This window comes from Cercospora beticola, chromosome 7 (assembly GCF_033473495.1).
Source record: "Cercospora beticola chromosome 7, complete sequence".
NCBI classification, from domain to species: domain Eukaryota; kingdom Fungi; phylum Ascomycota; class Dothideomycetes; order Mycosphaerellales; family Mycosphaerellaceae; genus Cercospora; species Cercospora beticola.
The window spans coordinates 2,574,402-2,602,129 of NC_088941.1; the positions used below are offsets into that span (position 1 = coordinate 2,574,402).

Below are 27,728 nucleotides of genomic sequence, written 5' to 3' on the forward strand. Positions count from 1 at the left end.
TGTCCTCGGGACTAAAGTTCGTGGGATGGAACTTAGTTCTCTGACTCGCGCTCCACAAAGCGAACCAACTCCACTATCAGCTATAGCTGCGTGCATTGCTTGCAGCTAGAGCTCTGATTGAAAGCCGTGGGAGAGCGAGAGGTCGGGCCTTGCTGCAACGCTGTGGCAGTAGCTTGTAGGACCCTCAATGACCATGAATGACTGCATTGACTTTGCAGCAGGAATCAGCTCAATGGGTCCCAGCATCGCGTGGGGGTGCATGTGCTTCGAAGGGATGCAGGAGGACTCTTCATCCCAGTCCAAGAGCAGGTTATGATCATTGCGATGAGTCTGGTTTCCTTGGCGTTTGAGACAGCTTGATTCAGATGCTGTTTCTCAATTGATGAGCTTGCCGTAGAATGGAATGCCGATGGAGCTCAATAACATTCGCGCGTCCATGTCGTTCGTTGCAGAAGTGTGTACGATAACGTGAAGTCCAGGGATCATCTTCGGCGGGTACCTGTACCTAAGTCAGTTGAAAGTGCCGAGCATAGGATGCAGAACCGCCTCGAGGGCCGGGTTATCAACTCACGCATCATAATTGACTTCGATCTCAGGAAACAAAGCAACGTGTTCCGGGTCAAGGCCGAACGCAATGTTGCCACTACTGTCTCCAGCGCTGCCCTTCACGCCGCGCCAGTCCTTGATCTTTGGCATGACGACATCAATCACCTTGCTCATGAAGTGATACATGTCCTCTCCTCTAAGTTCCGCGGTGACACTGAGGTGTTGTCCTGCTCGGATGCCGAACCCGGCGACACTCTGCTGAACCTCATGAACTTGCACGCGGACATTAGTCATGGCTTGCAAGACCATACCCGCCACGTGAAGATAGGCGCTATCCTCCGCTGCTTGCTTCATGAAGGCATGCACTGTCACGCGCTCCAGCTGAGGCACATTCCTAAATGTCATGGGCTTGCGCAGAAGCTTGAGCACATCTCCTCCACGAGGCCCTCGCAGAGGTCTATTCTTGAAGTATGGCGAGTCTCCGACCCATTCTCTTAAGCGCGCTCCTTTCTTGTGAGGTTCTGTGCCAGGTGGAAAATGCGCATAGGCCAGGGTCATCAGATCGGATTTGAATGTATCGTGGTAAGTCTGTTCGAGACGTGGAAGAGAGAATGGGCCTGGGACATATTCGCGCGATGCAGGATCGGAGCCCTTGGGAGGCTGATGAGGGTGCAAAGGACCGCGGAAGTATCTAGGCGGGCGGAATTGATATCTACGGGTCTGTGAGCTTCTCTTCATCGCAGCATGTTGTGGGCAGAATTCACCTGCTGGCTGGCAACTGCGCCCTTCTCCGTCGCGATCTCTGCAGCGGGTTGTACTCCGGTATTCTCTTCTCTGCAGCATCGGCGGGTGTCGACTGGAATTCTGTTGTTTCAAGCTCCTGGGCAAAGGTGGATGCATCAGACGAGTCCGTGGACGCGTATCGCCGACATTGTGCAGCCCAGGCGCTGGTCAATGGCCGTTCAGCAAGTCGTAGTCGACGCAAAAACGACGCGGTGACTTCTTGCAGTGCCATGATGATGAGGATGTTCGTGTGGTCTTGTCCAGACACGGCTTTGCCAATGTCGCTCGGGGGTGAGCGGAGAAAGCAGCACAGTCAGGCATCCGTAAATCTACATGTAAGGCACCAACCGCTCCTCCACCAACTGACTAAGCAAGAACGCATCGCCTTTTGATTCAACAACCAACATCATCTGCTTCGCTACTGGACTCTGGGCCGACATGAGGGCGTCTACTCTCAGCATCTGTTTCGCATGTGCCGAAACTGGCCAGACAGAGAGCAGACCCGACAGCAGACGACGTCCCTCACTGGCGCCACTCCGTCAGTTCCACCTCATCCTCAGAGCATCACGCATCATCTGATCTATTCCAGATACCAACGGTACTATTAAAAAATCGGACCCTCCCATGCGTACTTGTGCTGTCGCTCATACACTAAATCTTTGTTTACTAATGCGGTTGGGGTAGCAAAACACGCTTCACACATACGAGCGCCAAGCTCAAACATGATTCCGTCTTGCAAGCCATCCTTGTGAAATCGCTGTCATCAATTCCATGGAGGCCTCTCCTGCCAATAAGCTGCCCTAAGCCGGCTGACGAAAACCTTACATAGCTTGTAAGTGCCCATAAAGCGAAATATACCCTGCTAACCGATCTCCGAATGCAGGTGACAGACTGAAGAACCTCCTCGGATGCTGGAGACACAAGCTCGAGGCCATAGTTAATGCGCGACCGAGCGGCGAAAGGGATTGCATATACATGCAGGTTCAGCCTGCTCAACTTGCAGCTATGTCTGCCCTAAGCAATGATTAGGGCACGAAATGGCCTACTTACGAGCGACGCCTTCTGGACAACTCGATCTGCTAGTGTCCTTTTGGCTCTCCGAGCTTTTGTTCGGAGCGCGATATGTCAGCGTTGGCTTACATCGTTACATCCGCGGTCATCGCCTCGCCGTTACGCATTTGGGCAATGCAGTCAACGACAACTTTCAGTTGATGCCAAAAAGGCGACACGGCTCCTGGCCTTTCCGTCCGCATTGCTTGATGCCGAGTCCCGGAGGGCCACCTGCTTGCTCTCGCTCCTAGCGTCGCCCCGCGAAAGTCTTCTGGAATACCTGGTGCTTGGAAAAGCATGTCACGAGCCCGCTGCCTGCCATTCATATCGGGGCGCTGGCTCGAGAACTTCTCGAAGCGCTCATGCATCTATTGTAGATACCTTTGCAGCCCGTGACCTTCCGGCTGGGATAGCAATTTGCCGTTGGTGACCTGTGAAGCCGCTTCTGGACTCTGATGAATGGTCTAGAACAATGGAACAGTCAAGCATTTCGATAAACTCAATGCAGTCAGCCGTATGAGACTTCGAGCTCTGTGCTCTCGGTCTGCGAAAAGAGCACCGTACTACGAAGGGACAGCTTCACGCTCATCCGTTGCTGACATAGATTCTGAATGAACTTTTTTCGTTTCATCCTGGCCCCCGACTACCTTCACCAAAGCGATTTGAATACGAGATGGAATACGGCAGCATATGGGCACCAACAGATTCATCAAAATGTATAAGAGGCTCGTCACACCTTGTGCTTCCCTGAGCTGGAAAATCACATAAACCCCAAGAGTTCAGACAGCAACGAACATCGAAAATGCGCACTGGAATACTGGCCGCCTCGTTCGCCGCTCTCTTGGCTGTAGCCTATGGAGGCCCCACGGGTCTTCAGAGCGATGCAAGCGATAGGCATATCAATGCTATCCGTGCCGTAGACGACGCGAATCTGGATACTCTGGAACACATGAATACAGACTTCAGCCTCGAGGACGGGGATCCAACGTACATTCAAGTCAAGAACAATTTCACGGGCGCACCGCCTTGCGGAGATGGGTGGAAAGTCCCTGGTGGTACTGTGCTTACAGACAAGGCCATAAGCGACGCTCGCCGTACCGTCGGATCGAGATATCCGAAATCGGCCAAGAAGCCGTGGATCTGCGATTATCAATATGTGCTTTGTGTGAGGTAAGGAGAAAGAAAATGCCTGTTTACACGAGATCCGCCACGACTTGCGCACGGCAGCTGATAAGTCTCGGAACTGCCGTAGGCTGCCGAGTGCGGCTAAACAGTCGGGCACAGGATTTTGGGAAATTGCACGGTGGTCAAACAACGGCGATGGCAGTGAGTTGGTCCTCAATTTCCGCCCCATAACAGATACACATGATGATCACTCACCGCTGACGCTGTCTCTCTTTTGCCGCCATGCAGCTATCCTTGTGGCCTATAAATACTGGCAAGAAACTATGGTGTGGAATATTGCTGGCGGTAGCGCGAAAATCTATCCCGCTCATGGCAGCGTATGGGCATGTGCCAAAGGCAAACTGAACTGGTGGTACGAGGACGACAATTATTGGCTTCCTGGCAATTCAAGGAAAAAAGCAGATTATGAGCATAATACGGCAATAAGACAGCCGTCCTGGGGAGGGCCTTGCCACTGCGGCTTCAATCTTAATACGGACATGGAGCTCTCGATATCTTAACAGTGGTCATCTGTGAAGATGTGCATGAGGAGGTTCAGGGGAGTGGAGAGGATGAGAGTGGTGGGCAACAAACGTCTCTAATGAAAGGTTGAGAGCGAAGTGTTTGAGAGGATGCGTATACAAAGTAAAGATTGCAGCAGATGATCCACGAGAATAACTCTGTGTTCGTTATTTTAGTGGAGGATTAGTCGCAGTGTTAGTCATCAATGCTAGCAATGCCCTGCGTCACTGCGTCACATGTTGGCGCCACATGCTCGTAAAGTCTCGTTGGGCAATCCCTCTTTCAGGTCTGCTTGCCCTCGATTCGTGATCGGTATATGATGATGGCAGCAGACGTGTTGGCGTTCTACTGCCTGTGTGATGCTCATGTATGCCGCAGTTGCACTGGCAAATCCGAGTGGAACCACAGCCCAAGGCAGCAATCCGTAGCAATGGGCCGAGATTGAGGAAGCTATCCACCTCCGCGTGGCGCATGTCTAGGCACGCCTTCGTTTAAGTACGGCGTTGGAGGGCGGGGCGGCGAGCGACGAGAGGGCGGCGGGAGGAGAGGGCCGCCAGCGTGATGACCGCTCGCTCGCATAGAACTAGCCACTCGTACTGCTGCTGTTCGTCTCTCGGAAACGGCGTTTGCCCGAAGTCGATTGCTCCAGGCACCTGTGAATTCTCCACCAGCGTGCTGCCGGTGAAGCCAGGTAACGACATTGGCGAAGAAGCAATAATCCGGCCGCCTGGCTCTTGGATGTTCTTCATCTTCCTCCAAGAGCCCCGCTCCGCTGCCTCGCTGAGCCTCTCACAGCGCACAGGGACGACAAGCGACATCCGCGTTGCCCGAGACACGAGGGGACTCTGGTGACCGCCCATGGGGCAAGCGCCGCGGAGCCGACCTCGAAAGCATGAGCGACCTGAAGCGCTTCCTCAGCACGCGCAAGAGAAAGGACAGTCGTCGCGCCTCTTCACACAGCCCAACCAAAGTATGCCGCTCCGCCACCATCACCGCGCCGCCCTACATCATTCCCCCATGTTATTCCTCGCCCGGCTCAGCAGCGTTTCCGACCTCCGCGACCCTCGTCATTCACCACCGCCGTCGCCGCCCGTCAGCGAGTACGTGCGGAATGGCGAACAAGCGGAGAGAGGCGCGTCAGAGCGACAGCACGTCTTCCATCAAGAGTCTTGCTCCGTTTCTGGAGACGCTGAGGGCGTGCATGAGCATGAAACACGTTTCAGTGACCACGGCTCCGCATTGCAACTTTCACCATGACTCGCCTGAGCCAGCTAACCTCTCCTTCACAGAGCCGAGATATTCAGCCTTCCACCTCCACCAGTTCCTCCAGACCCGATTACCTGGGAGACCTGTGGTCGATATACGATGAACCCAAAGTCGCCCGCGACAAGGAGGAGGAGAGGAGCATCAAGGGCATCCTCGAACGATTTCGCAGTCATGGCATCGATACGATGACAGAGGGGAACGCGCGATACGCTCTCCGGACTACACAGAACAAAGGCGATGGGGACCAGGCATTTCGGCTACTACTCCTGCTGCAAGAGACGTACGAGGGCATTGTCAAGCAGTATGACCCCAGCACCCAGTTGGTTGGAGCAATAAATCGGAACAATGTCACATGCTACCTCGATGCCTTGCTCTTCGCCATGTTCGCGCGATTGGACAGCTTCGAAGCAATGCTCTACAACGACTTCAACGACAAGCCGCGAAGACGACTGGCAGGTCTGCTACGATTGTGGGTAAATATGCTCCGGACAGGCCGCTTGATCACGACGGATATCACAAGGCACCTGCAGCAGTCTTTGGCCGAGTGTGGTTGGGAAGATGCAGCCAATACAAGGCAGCAGGACCCTTCTGAGGCTTTCACGTTCGTTACCGGCCAGCTCGAACTTCCTCTTCTGACACTGAAAATGGATCTGTATCACACCGGCAAGGAGGAGCCTCAAGATGATCACAAATTCGTCAACGAGCGAATGTTGGAAATTGCCATCCCTGAGCCATCCGAGTCGGGCCAGGATATTACCTTGGAAGACTGTCTTGAGCACTACTTCAACAATCGAGTGGAAGTCATGAGACATTTGGAAAATCAACGACGTAACACGTTGAAGTCTGGTTCCGACCCATGGCAAGACAGCACCAGAACCGAGAAGAGTTCTGGCCTTCATGTCGAAATTGCGGAAATTCCTGCAAGTGGGCCCGGAACACCAATACCTCAAACGCCTTTGACAGAATCGCCTGTTGCCATGACTCACAGCAAAGACCCTTTGGAGAAGATACGACCTGGCGCAGGACGAAAACGTGGAGACAGCATATTTGGCCAGCGCAAGATCGAGCTGATAGGAATCGACCCGGAAAAGGAAGGCGGCGACCCGCCGCAGGAGAGGGAACGGAAAATGAGCACGAAGACAGAAGTGCTCATGCCTGCTTGGCAATTCTTCAAATTGCTCCCGTGGTACACGGATCACATGCCAACTTCCGATGCGCAGGTTGCAGCACACTTCGCGAAGAAACGACCGGTTCTTGGCATTTGCCTGAAACGATATTCCTTCACCAATAATGGGACAGCGACGAAGCGAGATACTTATATCGACATCCCGCTTGAGATCGGGGTCCCAAACTTCGTTAGTGACGAGAATATGCAAGAAGATGGTCCGCTCGTAGGCAACTTCAGATTGATCTTACAATCAGTCGTCTGTCACAGAGGGACGTCCGTGCACTCGGGACATTATGTTACTCTCTGCCGTGGCAAGTCGTCCTCTGCGATTCCCGAGAGCACGCCTCCTAGCCGACGAAATAGCGTGTCTGACAGCGAGGACATCGAGGACCCGTGGATGCTTTTCGATGACTTGGCCAGCAACCGGGTGACTTACGTCGACATCCATCAGGCGTTGAGGAAAGAGACACCTTATCTCCTCTTCTATCAAGTGCAGCCAATAGGAGATGATGGACATTCCATCCACGACCTGCCTTCGTACGCAGAGGCCACCAGCAGATCTGCGTCTGATGTTTTTGCGCACGAGGAAAAGCCATACATTAATTCTGTACTGGGCTCCGAAAATGCACTGGAGCACATTCCCTCGCAAACGCTTTCCGATGGCGTGCGCGTGAATTCGGACACAGTGGACTGGGCTCCCGGCACTGGTAGGCACAGTCTTGATGCGAGTGGAATTCTGGATGGCCCCAGGGGTCGGTCAAGCATGCAAGAGCATCGCCGCAGTGCTACTCAAGACGAAGGTAGTCACAGTGGCAGCACGTCGGGTGGCAGCATTCGGACTGACCCCACGGGCTCTGTGCCTTCAACGCCTGCCGATGAAAACGGACCGACCGAAAAGACGGGGTTCCTGGCCGTTGCAAGCAAAATGACAGGTTCTCGGAGAGGCAGCAAGTTGTCCAAGGATTCGGCGACATCAAAAAGCAGACCCAGCAGCACAGGACCCATGGGATCAAGCAACGCAAATGGCAGTCGGTTCAGTCTCAATCTGAATATGGCCAAGCTCGCGCAGAAGATGAGCAAAAACGATATTTCGCAGCCAGCTACCGACGACACGCCTGCGATTGCCGCTCCTGCCGAGACAGGTCCGGCTGATGACACAGATACTACCGAGCTCAATACTCCGACCAACAGAACGAGCGTACACTTGCCTCGGAACGAAAGTGGAGAGACGGTCGATACTTTGAAACCTGCGCATGATGCGCATGGATTGGCGCCTTTGACGAAGAAGGAGAAACAGGTTCTGAAGGCTGCGAAGCGTAAAAGAGCTGCAGAAGATCGGGATTGTGTTATGATGTGATGTAAATGTGCACAACACGGGCATGTCTGGAATGAATTGGTTGATTAGCGAGGCGTTTCTTGGGATATGAGACTACGCATTCGCGGAGAAATGATACATGAAAGAGCTATTAGATGTGTGAGCATGTCAATTGGTCAATTCTGACAAAGGTTTTGCAGCAGTTGCCCAATGAAGATACCCAGCCATGCATATGTTGCTCGAGGGAGCTTGATGCATAAGCGTGGAATGAAAAAGGGCATGGGCTGGCAATAGAACCTGCGCGGTCTATCTTGAGCCACGAACGGAACAATGCTTTTGACTTATCTTCCTTCCAAACATGCCTGGGCGAGTCATGTCTACTCACTTCACCCCAGTCTTTTCAATCCTCTTGATTCACAGTGATGATTTTTCGCTCAACGCTAATCGAGAAGGAGCCAATGCCAAGTCGAGATTTTAAACCTTCTTTACTGCTTTGAAGTTCGAACGAGATCTTGCCGTTGTTGCACATCGCTCTCGCTTTCTGTGCGAGCTCATAATAAGGTCGACATGATGCTCGTTGCGTTGGACGGGCTTTCGATGGCTCTTTGGAGCCCGATTGTCAATGAACTTGGTGGACGATGTAAGTCGACCGCCGAATCTGTCCTACGAGGTATTGCTCGAGGCTGTGACGGAGAGAAGCGACTCTCTCGCTAATGTGGGCGGCGTTTTTTTTTAATAATTCAATGTCGTCGCGAGGAATCTTGGAGTGGCGTCGGTGGAGTACGAGTGAGTAGCTCGGTCCGACCAGGGGAAATAGGGAGGAACAGGATTCTGGGTTGGAACGCCTCGGACGGGTACTTGACTCAGAGTAGGGATGGCAACGCTTGGTCCGGCGAGCGCGTGGACGCACGGAATGAAGATGGGCTGGAACTTTGGTGTGTGCGGGAGGGGAATTTTGAACAGCGGCCGCACAGCTGTTGGGAAACCGAGAGTGTCCACTGATGACTGGACCTACTGCTTGCCGCCATGTTCAAGAGTATTGGTCTACCTTCCTTGTGCTGTCTTCTCGCCGATGGAGGAAGCGACAGTCCAGCCAGACTGACATTATTTCCTCTCTAGTCTTAGCGTATGTCCACACAACGACTGTGGTGTCAGTTTCCATCAGCCCGCCGACCTTCTCTGAATATTTACCCACGCTCCGAAATCGCCGTCGCTGCTATACAAACACCTAGGTTGTTGCCAGGAGCATATCTAATTCGTTACCAAGTACATCATGGCGGCAATGGAACAAGGCTGAGTATCCATTTGGGAAAACATTTGCCGAAAGATGGTCAAGAAGAATCTCCAGCTTCACACCAAGTCTGGCGAAACTGCTCTCTGATTCAGCTTCGCGAGACTATAAAAGCGAGCTTCTTGCCGCAATGAAATTTTTACTTTGGCAGATCTCAAGCGAACACTCAACGACATCAAGACAACCCAACGCAATCCAATCCAACCCCTTCCACGCGCATTTGCTGGACAAAGCGTGCCACCACGAAGAAGCACACCAAACACGAACATTAATAAGATCCGAAACAGAACCAATCGCTACTCCACTCAAGCCAAAAGAGCTCCAATATGCGATTTTCCTCCAGCGACCTCCTCTTCCTGACCTCTGCTGCGGCGGCTCCTCTCGAAAGGCTCCCAGTTATCGAGCCGTGGCCAGGCTATCTACGGAACAACCCCATTCAACTAGACTTTCCACTAGTGAGTACTTGTCTCAATAAGCCAAAGTCTTATGATCCTAGAACATCGTCACCTCCCCTTCCATTGTTCGACTATGGCATCTGCAAGAAGTCAGAAGGACATTGCTAATACGCATGCGTTCTGTTCGAACAGAGGAAAGGAATCCAGGCGAGAGATGCTGACGCGGATCCGGTGAGCCTGCCACAACGCATTGGAGAGGTCTGCCTCCGGAGTCCGCGTTATTTATGCGATGGCCGGCCAACCCCGTTCATGCCCCACCCGTTCAACACCGGGGAGGCTCCGATCTTGGAAGAACGGGATCCTCAATATCTGGCGCAGGTCTGCTTGTCGGGCGGATGTAGCAACGTCCCAGACCCAGAATTGGAGGCGGCGCTGGAGAACCTTGTAAGTCTTTCCCAAGTCTAAGATGTATTCTCGGCTGCTTCAACGAGGATGGGGACAAGGGGCCAGTTGCTAATACCAATTCGTTTTGTTTCAGCGAAACTACAGACAGAATGTCGCCAAGAGGAGTCCTGTTCCAGCTCCAATCGATATGGTCAGACGGACTCTCTTCTGCGCTGCTACCGGACGCACTGGATTGTGCGATCCGGACGAGTTGCCACTACGAGTTGTAAGTCATGCGCGAGGTTTTTCCCCATATAGGGGAGTCCATACAAGACAAGAAAGAGCACCTGTTGACACGTAAAACTGTGGATCAGACTGCGCCCAACAGGAAGCTCATCGGACGAGATCTTGGTTTCGTTCTACCTCACCCGAGTTGCCCCAGAGGTGAATGTCCCGACCCTCGCCTTCGCCAGCAAGAATTTCGTGAGAGAAACAATATCGGATACGTGGTAGGTCTTCTCGCCGCAGTGAAAGTTAGGGGGACTTACTAATACCTGTGTGTCTCATCAGTTATTGGACAGAGCGGCCATGTAGAGAAGCGGAGAAGCTGATTGCAACGAGGGTTGGGAAGGTGGCTGGAGTAGCGGGTCGGTTGCATGCATGGCTGGCGTTTTGGTTTGTTTCGGTGCATTTGGTCGTGGCATTGCGTCTTTCACTATTGTCGTTCGTTGGGAAAGGATCGTGACAATGATGGTGGTGGAAGGCTGGAAAGGCACGCTCGTTTGTGATAGATCGATAGCTGCTGGTTCAGTATATCGAGTAGAGGATCATTTCCTTGCTTTCGCGATCGAATTCGATGTTCCCTTTTAGACTCATTACATGCAGAATCCGGGTACGATCTGTAACCTTCCAAGGAACCACAAGACAAGGGGAGTCGCGAGCAATAGGCGCAGGTCTGTGACCCCTGTCATCCCTTGTTAGCACCTTGCCCAAGGTAGCAATTTTGTCATCGAGGCCGATTGCCCTTTCCTTGTTCTCACATATTAGCATCAGTCGCTCTCTTCGAAGCAGCAAAGCAGTCGTCACGGCGTATATTCCAGTCTGTTTCGCCGATTGTCACCTTCCTGAACTAAGCATCTTTGTCATTTCCCATGAAGTACGTATACACCCCACGATGTTTCCCTGCAACCTCCATACTATATCCGCGTACAATCTGATCAGCCAGGATAAGGCCAAACAGCCGGACTCTTAAACCCATTCTTCCCAACAGCTCTGACCCCAAACTGATAATTGTCCTTATTCAAATCCACCGTAACATTCCCCACATTGCCCACATTCATCACATACGACCACTGCACATTTCCACTCTCCCTCCACACGAGCTCATAACTCTCCACCAACTCATCATCTCCCATCGCCCACGAGAATCCACTCTCATTCGTAATAAGTTCGGGATTTGTACTCTGATTGCCCGCCGGAAATCCAATGACTCTACTAATCGTAACATTCTTCGGCGTAGCAGGAGCATTCGCTGCAGACCACATACTCGCGAGGTTGACTCTTGCTACACGAGCGGTGTAATTGAAATCGACGAATTCGATCAGATCGCCGTATTGAATTCCATCTTGCTCGCGGACGTCTTGATGTTGGTGGGCGAAGTCTTCGACGGCCTCGCTGAAACGTACGGCGGGAAAGCCTTGGGTGAGGAAAGATTGGTGGTCGCCGCCACGGAGGAAGCGGTCGGCACGGTAGATGAGAGCAACTTGCATTCCGACGTACTCTGCAGCTCCGGCGACGACTTCGGCGATGAAGCGGCCGAGGTTTTGTGCCGGGGAGTCGTTCCAGCCGCCAACGTTCGCAGTGGTGCGTTGCACAGCAGCGGAAGCGTTCGTGGCATTTGGGTAGTAAATGCTCGGACCGAAGAGACGGACAGTATAATCGTTGATCGGAGCGAAGGGCTGAGATTTTCCAGTACCGACAATGTCATTATTCCAATTGCCTTCGACTCTGTAGCCTGCTTCCTTCAAGGTCCTCGCGAGATTGGCAGAGCCGTACAGACCTTGCTCTTCACCAGCGACAGCAGCGAAGATCATGGTTGCGGCTGGTCGCCTCTTGGCACAGACACGAGCCATCTCCATGACTACTGCCACACCACTGGCATCGTCGTCAGCACCTGGAGCATCTCCTTCGTAGTCCAGGACATCGATTCTTCTGCTGTCGTGGTGTCCTGTCACCACATAGACCCTCTCCGGGTCAGTCGTGCCATTGATTTGCGCCACGATATTCGTGATGTTGACTGGAAAGGGAATCCGACTGCCGTCCACCGGCTGAATATAGCTGTTGAAGTAGACATCCATTCTGCCATCAGAATCTTCGGCGTAATCGAGCATTTCCTGGTAAATCCAATCTCGAGCCGCACCAATGCCACGAGTTGTGGAGTTCTGCACTGACAGTGTGTGTCGAGTACCAAAACTCACCAGCTTGCTGATTGTATTCTCTACACGAGCTTCATCAACTTCCAAAATCATTTCTTGCAGTTCGGCATCTGGCTTCTGAGGTTCAATCCGCGATCCAGTATCGGACGACGTGGGTGGCCAGGCTGCATCCTTAGCATCGCCCCAAATGCCTGGGGGCTGATATATGCTGCCGGGCAAGCCCATCCAAGTGGGCCCGTATGAGTCCTGTCGTCCCCATAGCTCTTGTGCCTGTAGCAGCAAAGGCAGACTTGCCAACAGACCAGCACGGGTGATCATGATGAAGCACGTCAGTTAATGATACCTCTTGAAGAATCCTGGAGGATTTCAGCGATCTCCGGCCAGACGTATATGAAGACTTCACTCTGCAGGTCTTCGCAGGACGAACGTAGGCCAAGGCCGCTGCTCCCGCTTATGCCCTGCCTGCAGAAATCCCCTGTACATTCCCGTTCTGCTTGCTTCTTTTAGACAGTCCTGCGTGGTCTTTCACCTTCGTTGTGATGGTGCAGTACTTTGATCTTTCGCGGCATCTGCAACGTGGCATCACAACCGTGACGCCTCACGTTCCACCCGACACTGTAGGCAAAGTCGTGTCTACGTCTGATGAGAATGTGCACTCTCCTCACCTGACGTCAAGAGTGAAGCAGGATAGCGTGTGGCAATCGACAGGCATTGAAGTCTTGCCAGCTTCCTGTTCTGGAAGGTGGCGATGCCCCTGCAGCCTGTACTCCCCACTGCTCGGCAGTGATATTTTCTCAACTGTAATAACTTTGGTCTCATGTCGCATCAGTATTGCGTGACCCATGCTCCCAAGCGTCATTGGCAGCTTGGGAGATCTGGCACAAGTCGCATAAGGTTGGGGAAATTTGATGGAAGGCGCATCCTCTACTGCTCAGTTAGTAGCGGTATCAGTCGTGTCAGCGGAGTCGCCTATGGCATCAGTCTTGCACAGGCGCATGGGTTTAACCAAAGTGCATCACTTGTGATTATTGAGTCGTTGTCGAGTGTCGGCACTGTAGGGCGTTGGCGAGGCCGGGAGGTCGCACGCGATGCAGAACCCGGGCAGGACAACAGCCCTCTGCAAGGCGATGCCTCACGTTGGTCGGACGCGGCCTCAGCAAACTTCTGTACAATACCTGTAACACGATCTGGCGTTCGGCGATACCCAGCCTGAGATGGTCGTCATGCGGAGTGTTGATTTGGTCATCCCAAGTCAGTCATCTTTCGCCCAGTCATCGGACCGCCGTGGGTTTTCAGGGCACGATAGGGCTGAAATCCAGACATGAGCCTCTCCCGACATTATAATAGGCCTCGTCAGACCAGACAGCGGCAAATTCTGTCTCTCTGTTCACTCCAATGCTAGCTCTTTCGCTTCTGCTTTTGAGCCGATGCAGGATGGCGACATGTCTGCCGAGCTCGCACTGTGTGGAGCCATGAACGAACAAGGCTAAGCGTGCGTCCGAGCCGGTGAAGAGAGGCAGCGCGATACTCATTTGAAGTTGAAAGAAGTGATGTCTGCTCCCAGAGTAAGTGGCTTGCGTGGTGGTGCTGAGAACTGAGAACTTGCAGGTGTGCTGTCTTGCCTCAGGCCACAAGCATAAAAAGCCCCATGCATGCCGTGAACCAATCACAACCCATCAATTATTGAGCAAGCATTCGTACACGAGTCAGGAAATGGGATGGCTGCTTGGACTTGGGCGTTGTCTCCTCCTCCAACATGTGAAGTCAATTTGCGACCGGCGGAGGCAACCCTGCCCAGCCGAGACGTCGCTGGCTTGCAAGACCTTTGCCGCCATCCGTGGGCTCTCCCGGCAGCCGCGAAGGGATTGATCGACTCCGTCAGCTTCCTCTGCACCACACCCAATCAAGAACAAGGCAGCCACATTACGCTCCCGGAAGTCATGGTTTGCAAGTGGAAGGAAGCGCCTGAGGCAGAGCCAGGTCTGTCTGGTCATCAGCTCAACGAATGTCATTCGTCCCAATTGCAGAATCGCATTGGACGAATGTCGGAACGAGCTTATACGCATATTGCCAAGTGAACGGCAGGTCGCGCATCTCGAGCACGAGCGCTATGGCCCGGTCAGCATCCTCACATAGCTCCACCAGCACGCTAGCCTCTCGAGCGGCACTCTCTCCTCCAGCCAGCCATATCGAAGGCTCGAAGCAGGAGAGCCAAGTTCAGCGCCTCCATAAAATTGTCCATCGTCAAAGTCTGAGGATGTCCAACACCGCCGGAGACTCGGAAAGGGAAGACTTCCGTTTCGCGTGAACAACCCTGACGTGTCAAAACACTCGAAACATGCAGGCAGCGGAATACAACATTTCCGTCTGCGGTCTACGGTCTCTGTACTCAACATGGCCGGGCAGTGGGATGAGCGTAAGGTGGGGAATATAAGACTTTGAAGCCCTCCAGGTGTTTGCTGTGAGCGCACAGAGGACCAAAGTCTACCCTCACCAGTCCGATACTGCCTTTCGATCATTTCACCGCTACAATTTGCGCCCCAGCATCATTACACCACTCGCAATGACCTCTATAGTCCCTATCAAGGGCGCAGAGAAGCTTTCCTCCGAATGGCCTTTTGCGGAGGATCTGTCGGGCATCGATGCGCCAATCCACCTCGAAGGCGAGATCAGCGACGTCGTTGTTAGGGGCGTCATTCCGAGCAGCATTGACGGGACATTCTATCGCGTTGGGCAAGATAGAGTCATCCCAGTGGATAGGGGTCATGTCCCCTGGTTGGGCAACGGTGTCGTAACAGCATTTCGGATCCACAATGGTCGGGTCGACTTCAGGATCAAGCATGTGCACAACGACAAGTACAAGCTCGACAAACACAAGCGTGCAGGCAATCCTGTGGACATCGAAGCTTGCCCTTGGATAGAGCATCCATGTGTCCAGGCTGTTATTTCACAGATAACTAACACCAACGTGATTTATTGGGCAGGTCGTCTTCAAGCCTTGTCCGAAATGGGCCCCGCCTTCACCATGGACCCTCATACGCTCGAGACTACTGGAATGGATCCCTATCGCGCCCACATCAAGACAATGACCAGCACTGCGCATCCACATATCGATCCTCACGCAGATGAAATGGTCACGTACTCGAGGGAGCTCCATCAGATCGTCTCCTACTCTGTGGACCGCCGAGGACGTGTTAAGAACGAGCACCGCATCCAAGTACCCGACCTCGGAGTATGCCACGACTGCGCCGTGACAGAAAACTGGATCGTGTTCGCTCCATGGCCAACAGCGATGCGAGAAAATCCTCAAGAGGGTGAGACTCATGTGTGCTGGGACACGAGTCGCCCGACCAGATTCATCGTCGTTCCGCGTCGCCCTGATCAACCTCTGGCTGGATCCGGCTGGAAGCCCTACGAATCGCGTTGCTACACCTTCCCCGAGCCTTCTGCCATCATCCACACCGCAGGAGCTTGGGAAGAAGACGGAAACATCTTCTTCGAGGGAACCTTTCCGCACGACATACGCTCATCCATCTTTCCTTTCCTCGGCAAAGATCCCAAGCAAGCAGTTGGAAATACAGTCGTCGACCTCGTCCGCTTCAATATCAACCCTTCTGGTCCCGACCAAACGACGCTGAAAGAACCCGAAATCCTGGTCGACATCCCGAACGAATTCTGCCGTATTGACGAGCGATACATGACAAAACCATACGACAAAATCTTCATGAACATTTTCTACTCTGATCACAAAGAGCCGGCGAAGAAAGGCATTTTTGCAACTTTGAACGCCGTCGCCATGCTTTCCAAGGAAACAAAGGAATTGAAAATCTACGACCCGGGTCCGAACGTGCGATGCATGGAACCAGTTTTTATTCCTCGCTCTGAAGATTCTGCAGAGGGAGACGGACATATAATATTTGCCGTCGATCGCTTCGATGTCAATCTTACGAATTTGGTGATTTTGGATACGATTGGTGATTTCCAGACTCCGGTGGCAGTCATTGAATTGCCAATGCGATTACGGGCACAAATTCATGGAAATTGGGTCGATGCGAAGGAAGTCGGGTCTCAGCCTTTGGTTCCTCTTCCTCCTTTGGACAACATGCATTACAGATTGTAACTAGAGGGAGTGTCACTCAATTGCTGGATATCGAGCCTTCAGGATTTCGACCCCATAATCAAGGCTTGAATAGTTTGGAGCCTGTGCTTTTTGGTTCATCACGTTTGAGGACGCTCCGCGTGTTGCAAGTTGGTAGTCTGCGTCTACTTTGTACCTCGTTCAGCATTCAGCCACAGCAGGAAAGCTGAGCCTCGGCGATTGCCGACGAATTTGAAACTGAAAGCTGGGGTTGCGTGAGATAGCCATGATAGATTACATAGCAGTACGAGAAGGACTTTTGTAACCCTCGTTACTCCGAAGATCCTTAGTCTAAAGTTTTGATAGCGTAGATTCGGCGATGATGATGTGAAGTTGGCATCCAGTGGTCGTTCACATGCGTCTGTGCACAAAGTTCAAGGCCGAGTCGAGCCGGAGCAGCAGCAGAAAGTGTGAAGCTTCGCCTCTTCTGTGACGCTCATCTCCAGCAACTCACGAAACAAGCGCTGAGCAACATCCCGGACCTGGCGGACTTTGTCGCCTGCCACTACTCTGCACTGCCGCGCGGGATGCGGTGACAGTGAAGAAGCTGCTCTGCCGTCTCCGGCGTGTATGTTTCCTGCACACGCACAGCAGCAGCAGCAAGCAGCAATGTACATCCCAACCGGGCCCGAGGACCTGGCGACCGCGACGAGCTTCCTAGGCGGATCCGGCGATTTGAAGAATGGTGGATGGTCCAGTTTGATCGGAGTTGTTACTGCCATCTGCGGGAATGTGCTGATCTCTTTTGCGTTGAATACGCAGCGATATGCACATCTCCGGTTGAGTAGAGAGCGGGATGCGAGGCTACAGGAGAAGCGGAAAAGTGCGAGGAGGAATAAGAAGAGCGCGGATTATGGGACGCAGCAGAGGGAAGTTGCTGAGGAGAGGGTGGAGGGGAATAGGAAGGCGGAGATGAATGGGCATGCGCAACAAGAAGGAGAGGGGACGGACGAGACGCGGCCGCTGATTCCGAAGTTGGACTCGAGGCGCGCTTCGGCGTCATCTGCTGAGGACCACAGTCAGGATGGAGAAGATGATGTTGAGGAAAAGTCATATCTCAAGAGTCCGATATGGTGGCTGGGAATTGCTATGATGGTCGTTGGCGAGACGGGTAATTTCCTGGCATACGGCTTCGCTCCAGCGTCGATTGTATCTCCGCTCGGAGTGGTTGCACTCGTCTCGAATTGTCTGATTGCGCCTCTGCTTCTAAAGGAGAAATTCCGCATCCGCGACGGCCTGGGAGTCCTTATTGCCATTGGAGGAGCCGTTACCGTGGTCCTCTCCGCCAGCGACAACAATCCCAAGCTCACCCCCGAGGCCATCTGGGAACTTGTCACGACATGGGAATTCGAGACCTACCTGGGAATCACCTTGTTCTTGATCGCTGCTTTGACAGTCTTGAGCAACAAGTACGGCCAAAGGACTATCGTGATTGACATTGGTCTGGTCGGACTGTACGGCGGCTACACGGCACTGTCGACGAAAGGCGTGGCATCGCTGCTCACATACAGCTTATACAAGGTGGTGACTTTTCCCATCACCTATCTCCTGCTGGCAGTCCTAATATTCACAGCCGTCATGCAGATCAAGTACGTTAACCGAGCCCTGCAGAGGTTCAACTCGACCATGGTCATTCCGACCCAGTTTGTGGCCTTCACCATATCTGTCATCGTTGGAAGCGCTGTCCTCTACCGCGACTTCGAGCGCGAAAGTCCCGAGGATGCAGGCAAGTTTGTTGGAGGCTGTGCATTGACGTTCTTTGGCGTGTGGTGCATCACCTCTGGGAGGAAGACTGAGGAGAGCGAGAGCTATGCGGATGAGGACGAGGAATGCATTAGCCTTGTGGACGAAGAAGGAGCAATGCCAGAAATTCGCGAGCACGATGGGCCCAGTCGAAACTTGTCGCTCGTAGCGAATTCGGTTCATGCTTTTTCCCTCCGGCGAACACAAACGCTCGAGAGCGGGTCGTTGCCCAAGATGCATGTACGAGCGCCGACAATGGGCTCAACGCCGCCTAACGCTCCAGGACTACTCCAATTCCCAGACCTACAACCAGGCACTGCAAGCGCAGTCCACACAGACACCGCCGAGCTGAACGGCAAAGCCAACGCGGATCCTCTAAAACCAGTCATGCACGCCACGACCTCAGCACCCGTCATCCCTCAAACACCCAACGCAACACTACGCCCACGGACACCTCTCACAAGAACCCCATCCGGCCCACCCGAACGTCCAAGCCCTCAAAAAACACCCCTCACCCGCAACCAAACCCTCGAACCAGCTCCACCCCAACGTCTCCTCGAACGCACTTCTTCCCTCCGTCTCGGCCCCCTCACAAGCCCCCTGAGCGGCTCCCTCGCCGCCATCGTCGCCGATGAACTTCGTCGAGGTATCGACAAAAACCCCTTTGGCGGCGGTAGCATAAAACGGCGACCATCGAATAAACCTCCTCAGACAATACGAACTATAACAGATCAACTTGATGAACCTTCTGTTGTTGTACCGAGTAATCTGAAACGCCATTCCATCGCGAGTACAGATTTGGAATTTGAGAGTCAGCAAGCTAGTGATTTGCGAACTGCGGCGGGGAGTCCACCGCAAAGGGGGAGGTTTAGGAGTTTGAGTGCGACGATTGGGGAGATGTTTGGGGGGCCGGTTGGTGGCGGGGGTAATACGACTTCGTCGTTGAGGAGACAGAGGACGTTGGAGAGGGAGAGGCAGAAGAGTAATGGAGCTGATGGGGCGGGGGAAGAGGGGTCGTCGAGTGAGCAGCAATGACGATGAGCTGAATTGACAGGGTTTCATGTACATATTCATGATGATTGACGACAATGATTGGACGGATTTGAGAGTTGTAGATGTGGATCGGTCATGTTGGCAGAGCAGGTCTCAAGATGACGACTGTTGATGAGCATGAAAGGAGGGTTGTGAGATCTGAGATTTGTTCTTCTTGTCGATAGTTTTATTGCATTGCACGGCGCTTGTCAGAAAGGGAAAGAAGTCGCGAAATTGACTACAGAACAGAAAGCAGTCTGTACGAGGAAGGAGAAAGGCCCAGTGAGGTAGCTGGTGAGGGAAATTTTGTTAGAGCACAAATGAAACAATGTGAGGACACCCTCGCCGCGCCTTACCATGCTGCAGCATATGTCGCTGTGTTTCTCGGTTCTGACCTGCTGTGCGAATACTTCTCTTTCGCCTTCGAAGGTCGTACGGATTGGGCGCTTCGCAGCTCTTATTTGGTGAATCGCTGCACGATCTGCCTCGTCTCGATACTGCCTTCGATGTAGCATAGACTTTGAGAGATGTAACTCCAGTATGTTGACGTTGACAGGCCGCGCTGCATTGCGAGTGAGAAGAAGTACTTCGCACCCACTGTAACAGCATGTTGCTCGAGTAACGGCACAGTGGTATTGGTGACGGGACTCGTATACCACGCCAGCACGTGGAGTCGACGGGTTCTTGCTTCGCGGTAGAAGCATGTGTTACTGGTGAGGTGTGATCCGCTTCTGGCCATGTTTTGTGTTACTAAGGTGAGAAGGCAATGAAGGTCATCGTCGTGGTCTTGCATGCCTTTGGCCAGGAGGTGGACTGCTCGGTCCTGAGTTGGCAGGGCCGGTATCCATGGCGCTGGATCTTGCGGTGACTGATGAGAGCCCTAGATCTCGCCAATGCGCGCGGCATACAGATGCATTTGCATTGGCAGACGAAGAGATGTTGGACGACGTCGATCATGAGCGTGGGGAAAAGCGGTCAGGCTCGTCTGTTGTGGTCTTTGGCATGGGCGATCGAAGGCTGCATGGTATGACAATTGCATGCCAACATCGTTGTGTCCTATGCCCGAAGGGGTCTGATCGAGACGGTGCATGACTGCCTGGTTTTGTTAGCCATCAGCGGGTTCGTACCTGATGAACGCCTGCTAGATTCCGTTCTTGTAACGCTGGTGACCACGGCTTGTGTCGGCAAATAGTCTGCTGTGATCAGGTCCGACGAGTGGTCACTCGGGTGACTGCAGGGTCGGGTGGTGTCATCGGTGCCGGTTTTTGCACTGCAGGCACGGCTGTTTGTCATACACGACCCCGGGATGCATCGAGACATCTTCTACCAAGCTTCTGTTGCGCCTTCTGTTACGTGTGGCAAGGGTGACAGTCTCGCCGCGGTGGCAGTCACGAGCTTGCGTCTTGTGGGATTAGGTGCGCCACGACATCGCAAAGCTGTGTGTGTATCAAATACTTCCATTTCGATATGGCATTGTCCAAACCTTGACCACAAGAGCTCATCGGGGTCGAGATGGCCCCGAACGATGCTTTGCCGTTTTCGGGCCTGGTCGTCAGATCTGTTATCAGATGGCACACACGGGCCGCATTGCATGCTGGAGCCGATTTGTCGCCGGCTAAACTGCTTTTGTGCGACAGAGTTGACACTTGCACGCCGAGTAGGAGGCGTTCCAAGCGGAAGGTCGCGTAGAGTGCTCCGGTTGGGCGTCAGAGCTAGAGGGCGAGCTTGTAGGAAAACCTGATCCTGATCCCGCGTCCACACGCCAGCGTCGATGTATTTCATGCATCACGACGTGCTGGGTGAGGTGGAGGCGTTCGCGGCGGCCATGTGCTCAATCTAAGTTTATTGCGGCCAGTTCGTGTGCTTCTGATAATTGGAATAGGCGATGCGGTGAGCTGGCGATGGCGGCGGAGGGCGCTCGACAGGCCAACGGGCATCGCTCGGAAGTAGCAAGTGCTTCCATGCAAGTCAGCAGCGGCAGAAGGAGAGCATTGTCTTATCTGGACACGATCGCGCTGGCGGCTGCTTTCGTCATCCGGCGTGCACATGTCGTTCCGTGTGAGGATGCTGCAAGGGAAATCGTTGCCGAAGAGGGCTCGCGTGTTTGTAATGATCGCGCAAAGCTTGTCTCGTTGTATCCCTGTGCATCGATGCTTGGCGCCGGCTACTGCCTATTTGCAACGCTGCTGCGATGTGGACGGCAGCGCTCACTCGAGGGCACCGCCCGTGTCTCATCGACTTCTCGCCGTGCGATCGCGGCGGCCACATGGCGATGGCGTACGTGGACCGATGTACCACGGCTCATCTAGACGAGCGCCAGACGAAGCGCAGCACGCCTCGGTCGAGCTTGCAGCCATGTCGGGATATCAAGGGCTGTCAGTCAGTGCCAGATTCCAAATCAGCAACAATCGTCGTCCTTCCCCACCACCCGTCCTGCTGCGCGGGCAAACGCAATCTCTGTCCCAAGTCTGACTGGATACCATGAGTGGCCGCGCGCGCGACGCCTATTTGTCACTTATGGCCCTCGTATTCCGACTCTACTGGCTGTCGTGGCGGCGTGGAGAGGGCTTTAGTCTCCGCCTTACGCAGCCTGTACGCCGTTGGGTCTGTCTCCCATGTTCCTCCTCCCCTGAGAGGTATGTGTGCGCACAACTTGCATCGACACACGGTATTATTCTTGGGATGCTGCCAACGCTGCCCCTCGTGGTTGGTGCTCTCTCGCTGCATGGACCGTGAAGCAGCCGGTCGCGTGCAGCAATGGACATGTGGTGAGACACGTCTGCTTCAAATACATCGCTGGCGTGGTATTTGCATCACGTTTGACAGTTTTTGTTGAAGGCTCCTCCCATCAAGCCACGCTCAGAGCTTGCTGGCTTGCCCGGCCGCGTCTTATATCATGCCGGACCCCAGCGATAAATGGACCGCTCACACCGCGACGACCAACGATAGTAGTGACAAGAAGGCATCTCACTCCAAGGGACACAACGACAAAATGCCTAGGACCGCCAGTTCGACGACTTCCAGTAGCCGCTCGGCATCACCACCCAACCACCGGCATCTCGAAGACCGCAAAGCATCCGATATTGCTTCCTGGACCGCTGGAGTGCCTGCCAAATCCACTAATCCCAATGGCGTCATGTATGATGAGGAGAATCCAGCCGTGCAAGCCTATATCCAGCTGAAGATGTCCCTCTTCCAAAGGTACAAGGACAGGTCTTCCGCTTCAGCTTCGCGAAACAAATGAAGTTCATTGCAGAGAGGTCGGCAGAACTCCGTTACAAACTTGGGATCTGGAATCTGGCTGGCACATCGGACATCGCTTCACAGCGCTCCCTGGACGCCACATCTATGAGCCACTTCCAGTGCGATAGTGAGCCGTCCATTGCCAAGCCGCATACATTCATGCTTGTGCGCCTAGTACTTGGAAAGGTCATCCATGTCTGTATCGATGGCTTCAGGCGCTCAAAGCATCAGGCAACGGACCATGGAAACCAATACCACCGCCCGGCCTCCTTCTGCTCTTTTGCTTTGCGCGTGCATCCCACGAGGATATTTCCTAAGCAAACACAAAGATACCGCATCCCCGTTGATGTACTACGAGGCGAAGTCAGATGAAGCACGGTCCCTTCCTCGGCTTTCTGCGATGTAACCGCACATATGGTGGGCGGCCAAAGCTTCACTTCCATCGAACCTCTCATCAGTTTGACAATCAAGCTTTGATGGATCTGTCACTGGTCGACCCACGATGCGAGCTCCGAGTTACCGGCCAAATTTCTTTCACCAGCCCACAAACTCGGTCATATGAGAACGAAGCTGGATCTTGCTTTGTTGTTGCTCTCCGCAGCTTGCAAGGCGAAGCCAACTTACCATGTGGTGTTCATTGTGCCTCAAGGCCGAGTAGAAGTTTGCCCGTGGCTTATATGCGGTCTGCAGCCAGCGACGAGATGATACCTACATTGCCAGGATAGATGCCGACATGTCTGATCAGGATCATCTGGTATCAGCGACTGCAGCACATTTCGGTGCAGGAGATCTTGGCCTGGATGCTCTCATTCCAGCAGTGCTCTGCACATTCGTTGCCAGTATAGTGGTAGCGCTGCGATGGTATACGAGGTGCAAGATTACTCACTGTATTGGCCTGGACGATTATGTGATCTTGCTATCGCTGGTAGGCTTGAGCATGTCTACTCTTGCACGCAAGTGACTGACCTGCCACAGCTACTCTCGTGGGCCATGTGCTTCATCATAGTTGCCAGTGTAACCAAAGGGCTAGGCAAATACGACGATGCAACAGATACAATTCAAGTCACAAAATTGGTCCTGGTCAACAACTCAATCTGGACAGTCCTCGTAAACGTCACCAAGGCATCGATCTTGATGCAATATCTCCGGATTTTCAGTGGGCGCATCATCAGAAGATCGTGCCATATCCTGGCGTTCCTGTTGATACCGGCCATATGTTGGGGCACATTTGGCGGCATCTTTCTGTGCAAACCGGTCGCCAAGCTGTGGCAACCAGAACTCCCAGGCTACTGCCGGAATGCACAGACATACTGGTGCTCTGTGGCAGCCGTGGATATCTTCCTCGACTTCTCGGTCCTCATCCTACCGATGCCCTCAATAGCCGGGTTACATCTACCAAGAAAGCAGAAAATCGCAACCACGCTGGTGTTCGTCATGGGATTTCTGGTTTGCTTCGTCAGTGTCGTCCGAGTGGTAACAGTCGTGGTCGCTTCGCAGCAAGGAGATTTCGTCATGTCGGGCATCTGGTCCGTCATCTGGTCTGCAGTGGAAGGCAATGTTGGTATCATTTGTGCCTGTCTGCTTTCACTCAAAGCATTGGTGACGAAATTGTTCCCGCGACTCATCGTCGACGATGAACCAAGTCAAGGCCAAATGCGTATAGCCATGCTACCAGACTCGAGCGGACAAGAGGTTTCGGAAACTGCGACGTGGTGTCACTCGGTCGGGAGCTCGATGACAGTGGGGTTTGGGCCTGATGGTCAACCAGTGGCGCCAAGGATTCCAGCAAGTTGTCTGCCGCCTTCACATGCTCCAAACAGAGCGAGACATAAGCCAGCAGATTCTAGAGATGAAAGTCTCATGGATATCTCGCGAGTCCTGAACCATGATACGGCGCAGATACAAAGCAACAGGTGAACTTACTTCTTTCGATGATGACTCTAATATAATAACATTGTTGACTGTTCACCTTCCTGCACGACTCCCATTATACAGTTGTCTCACGGCCTGCCACATTGCAAATTACCTCTCAAGTCGGTCAGAGTATCGGCCTTCGACGCGCAGTTTCATCATCGCGTCAATGCCGCTTCCTGCTACAAGACATTGTGCCGACGCGCGCACTGACACTGTTTGTATGAAACGCACCAGCACATAGCGGAAGTCAAGGGTCACAAGTGAAGTGAAGCGCTACGAACGTCAACCTTCACTTCTCCGCCTGCACCTCACAACAAGAGCACGCAGCGCCCAAGTCAACCACTGCCTCTCTCGCTCGAGTCCCTCAACCGCGTCCGCGCCACACCCGCTCCATCTCAAGCAAACACTCCACCACCTCAAGGAAGAACAACAAGAACAACAAGAACAACGAAAATGCCCTACGACCACCGCCTCGGCCTCTTAGCAATCTCCCTCCTCGCCCTCCCCTTCGCCCTCACATTCCTCCTCATCGCCCTCATCGGCCTCGCCTCAGCATGCCTCCTCCTCGGCCACATCGGCGCCCTCCTTAGCCAAATTCTCCAACTCATCCTTCCAATCCCGGTCCTTACAACTTACCTCACCGCTTTGGCTTCACCTTATTCTCTCCTGATTGCCACAACGCTTGCGGGAGGTTTAGCGGGGATTTGGATGTATTTTTCTGTTCAATATGAGGAGATTCTGGCGCGGTATAAGAGTCTGGGCCTGAACGTGCGCTTTCCTCCGTTTGAGAAGAATTTGTTTAAGGGGATTGCGGGTTGGATGAGGAAAGAAATCGTCCAAGAACTTCAGTCTCCCGGTAACAACAATAAGGATATCGATATCGATATCGCTGTCGATGATCGCACAGTCATCCACTCCCCCTCTTCATCCTCATACCACACAGCAACCTCAGGAGCAACAAACGAGAACACGAACCCCCAACTCAGCTCCTCAAACCCCTTCATCCGCCGGATTTCCCCTCTTCGCAATACAGACTACGATAGTCTCTCTCAACTCCACTCAACAACTCCTCAACCACGATTAAGACCTACTGCGAATAGCTTTGAATTTTCTCCGAAGATGGAGTATCGGAGCCAGCAGCAGGAACACAAGGGCTTGAGACCTACGGCGAATGTTTTTGAGTTTACGCCGAAGAGACAGGTCTCGACGCCTGCGTGTGTTTCTGAGTGGGATGAGGGGAGTGGGAGGTGGGTTTGGCGGCAAGAACGACAAGAACAGCAAGAAGAAGGGGGTTTTGGTGGTGGGGACAGGTATTATGGGTTTGTGAGGGAGCTTGGGAATGGTAACGGAGAGAGGTATAATGGGTTTGTGAGGGAGACTGGGAATGGTAATGGGGAATTTGAGGATGATGGGGTTGCGGGGAGGAGGGCATTTAAGGCGCATTTCTCGTGAATGGGGTAAGGGTCGCGTGGAGCGGACTAGGGCTTCTTCCAAGGATACTATTGAGGACGAAAGTCTACCGCGTGGGATCTGTGATCGTGGAGGGATGCCAATGAGACACTTAGGGCGGCGGACAGCGTGGTGCATGCATTCGACTTCATTGCTTGACAGCGAAAGCATTTCCGGGGAAGAGCATCTCAATGCTCGACGAGCAGGAAGCATATGGCCGTGGGTAGCCAGTCCAGCTTCGCTGGTCTGGTTCGCTGGAAATTATCAATGCAAGATATTCGAAAGAATAGCCAACGATAAATGTTTAATCTTTTGAAATTCTTTTCATTGAAGATAAATGCTCTGTTTCGCTAATTTCAACAAGAAAGGTTCCCCATCCCATCCATGCAGCCCATGAAAAATGCATCACTCAGCTTTCATCCCATCTCATTTCATTCCAATCCGGGTATCATCAATCTATTTGTGCACAACAGGCTCAGCATTCGTCAATGTCGTCGACAAAGGTGCAAGCACAATATCCAGCTCCAACTCTCGTGTAGCAGGACCGCCCTTGCCAGCATTTGGTGGCATGTTGGCAGGAAGTTCCTTGAGAGGAGCGAAATCGACAACGAGATCGTCCTTGACTGCGAAGACGGTATCGGTCTCAAGCCATGGGTCGTCCTTGGGGTAGATTTGTGTGATGCAGGGCTTGTAGCCTTCTTTTGTGATCATCAAGCTAGAAAAGAAGAGTATTAGCAAAAGTCCGATAGGCAAGGAGGGTGAAGGTAAACTCACTGAATATGTGCTGGTCGCATTGGATGGCGATCAATAGCCTGCAACAGCTGCCACGAAGGACCATCCTGCGGGAGAGAGTACGCCGTAGGCCTCAAGCAGTACAATCTGTACTCTCCATTCTCATCCGTCTTGAACTTGCCTCGCAAGTTATTATCACTCTGATTCTCCGGATCTTGGAAATCATATTTGCCATTACTGCTCGCCTGCCACATATCAAACGTAACATTCGGCAAAGGCTTCTTCGTCTTCATATCCCGAATAATACCATGCATATACGTCACAACACCATCTTTCGGCTCGTCTTGAATAATCGAGCCACCGAGCTCGCGCCACGGTGCATTGGGTGACCAGAAGGGACCGAGAATAGCGGCGGATGTGGGGACGTATGAAGGGTCGTCGATTTGGACGTAGTTTGCGATTTCGGTGACGAGGGATTCGAGACCGACAATGTCAGAGAGACGATGCATTTCGTTACGCTTGCCGTCGCTTTCGGCCCAGATTTTGCCGGTCTCGTTGAGGAATTTTACGCCGGCGAGCCATTCTTCGGGAGTGAGGTCGACTTCGCGGGCGAAGTCGTGGATGTGTTTGGCGAGGGCGGAGAAGATGACTTTCATGCGGGGGCTGGTTTTGGGGCCGCAGGTGTCGATGACATGTTGTGTGAAGTTGGGGTCGTATTGTCGGCCGGAGGCTGAGGTTGTGGTGGAGGGCTTTGTGGCGTTGGCAGTGGGTGGTTGTTGGTAGTCAGACATGGTTGTTGTTGCTCTGCTGTGTGCTGCTGTGATCAATGGTGGTCTGTAGGTCAAATGTCCAGTCTATTGATGTGCTTCTCGCAAAGGTGATGAAGAGCAAGGAGATGGATGGGCAGAGTCTTCTACAGGCGGGCGGTCATACTCATATATCTTTGTCTGATCGCTTACCGCAGGGACCTGGGCGTGCGAGAGGTGACGGCAGTTCCATCGGCCAGCAGCAAACGTGCGACGACCATCGGCAGAGCGGGCGGCTCAGTCGCAAACTCAGAGGGCATTGACGAATGAGCAAATCAGCAGCCTGGCTGACATGAGGCCCGTCAGGATGCTGCGGGGTGCGTCTGGCGCCATGTCCCACACTGTCCTCCAG

General features: G+C 53.2%; 10 protein-coding genes across 10 annotated transcripts; 6 read left to right on the top strand and 4 right to left on the bottom strand.

The window, feature by feature from the left end:
* Window positions 1–375: 375 nt before the first annotated feature.
* On the bottom strand, window positions 376–1,561 carry RHO25_011231 (mitochondrial 54S ribosomal protein uL5m; the record flags this gene model as incomplete). The annotated part of the gene is made up of 3 exons (XM_023601911.2): window positions 376–499; window positions 572–1,258; window positions 1,311–1,561. The coding sequence occupies 3 exons, from the start codon at window positions 1,559–1,561 to the stop codon at window positions 376–378; spliced, it is 1,062 nt and encodes a 353-aa protein (XP_023451167.1).
* Window positions 1,562–3,181: 1,620 nt separating this feature from the next.
* Window positions 3,182–4,064, top strand: RHO25_011232 (uncharacterized protein; the record flags this gene model as incomplete). The annotated part of the gene is made up of 3 exons (XM_023601910.2): window positions 3,182–3,549; window positions 3,632–3,705; window positions 3,793–4,064. The coding sequence occupies 3 exons, from the start codon at window positions 3,182–3,184 to the stop codon at window positions 4,062–4,064; spliced, it is 714 nt and encodes a 237-aa protein (XP_023451162.2).
* Window positions 4,065–4,556: 492 nt separating this feature from the next.
* RHO25_011233 (uncharacterized protein) lies at window positions 4,557–4,766 on the bottom strand (the record flags this gene model as incomplete). Its single annotated transcript, XM_065603385.1, has 1 exon — window positions 4,557–4,766. The coding sequence occupies one exon, from the start codon at window positions 4,764–4,766 to the stop codon at window positions 4,557–4,559; it is 210 nt and encodes a 69-aa protein (XP_065459457.1).
* A 191-nt stretch (window positions 4,767–4,957) lies between these two features.
* On the top strand, window positions 4,958–7,856 carry RHO25_011234 (uncharacterized protein; the record flags this gene model as incomplete). Its single annotated transcript, XM_023601909.2, has 2 exons — window positions 4,958–5,035; window positions 5,355–7,856. 2 exons carry the CDS (start codon window positions 4,958–4,960, stop codon window positions 7,854–7,856), a joined length of 2,580 nt encoding a protein of 859 aa, XP_023451415.1.
* A 3,245-nt stretch (window positions 7,857–11,101) lies between these two features.
* Window positions 11,102–12,637, bottom strand: RHO25_011235 (uncharacterized protein; the record flags this gene model as incomplete). The annotated part of the gene is made up of 1 exon (XM_023601908.1): window positions 11,102–12,637. One exon carries the CDS (start codon window positions 12,635–12,637, stop codon window positions 11,102–11,104), a length of 1,536 nt encoding a protein of 511 aa, XP_023451164.1.
* Window positions 12,638–14,882: 2,245 nt separating this feature from the next.
* RHO25_011236 (uncharacterized protein) lies at window positions 14,883–16,439 on the top strand (the record flags this gene model as incomplete). The annotated part of the gene is made up of 1 exon (XM_023601907.2): window positions 14,883–16,439. One exon carries the CDS (start codon window positions 14,883–14,885, stop codon window positions 16,437–16,439), a length of 1,557 nt encoding a protein of 518 aa, XP_023451163.1.
* A 627-nt stretch (window positions 16,440–17,066) lies between these two features.
* On the top strand, window positions 17,067–19,235 carry RHO25_011237 (uncharacterized protein; the record flags this gene model as incomplete). Its single annotated transcript, XM_023601906.2, has 1 exon — window positions 17,067–19,235. The coding sequence occupies one exon, from the start codon at window positions 17,067–17,069 to the stop codon at window positions 19,233–19,235; it is 2,169 nt and encodes a 722-aa protein (XP_023450935.2).
* A 3,973-nt stretch (window positions 19,236–23,208) lies between these two features.
* Window positions 23,209–24,392, top strand: RHO25_011238 (uncharacterized protein; the record flags this gene model as incomplete). The annotated part of the gene is made up of 2 exons (XM_023601905.1): window positions 23,209–23,400; window positions 23,451–24,392. 2 exons carry the CDS (start codon window positions 23,209–23,211, stop codon window positions 24,390–24,392), a joined length of 1,134 nt encoding a protein of 377 aa, XP_023450934.1.
* Window positions 24,393–24,842: 450 nt separating this feature from the next.
* RHO25_011239 (uncharacterized protein) lies at window positions 24,843–25,841 on the top strand (the record flags this gene model as incomplete). The annotated part of the gene is made up of 1 exon (XM_065603386.1): window positions 24,843–25,841. The coding sequence occupies one exon, from the start codon at window positions 24,843–24,845 to the stop codon at window positions 25,839–25,841; it is 999 nt and encodes a 332-aa protein (XP_065459458.1).
* A 453-nt stretch (window positions 25,842–26,294) lies between these two features.
* RHO25_011240 (uncharacterized protein) lies at window positions 26,295–27,361 on the bottom strand (the record flags this gene model as incomplete). The annotated part of the gene is made up of 2 exons (XM_023601904.2): window positions 26,295–26,553; window positions 26,613–27,361. The coding sequence occupies 2 exons, from the start codon at window positions 27,359–27,361 to the stop codon at window positions 26,295–26,297; spliced, it is 1,008 nt and encodes a 335-aa protein (XP_023451165.1).
* Window positions 27,362–27,728: the final 367 nt, after the last annotated feature.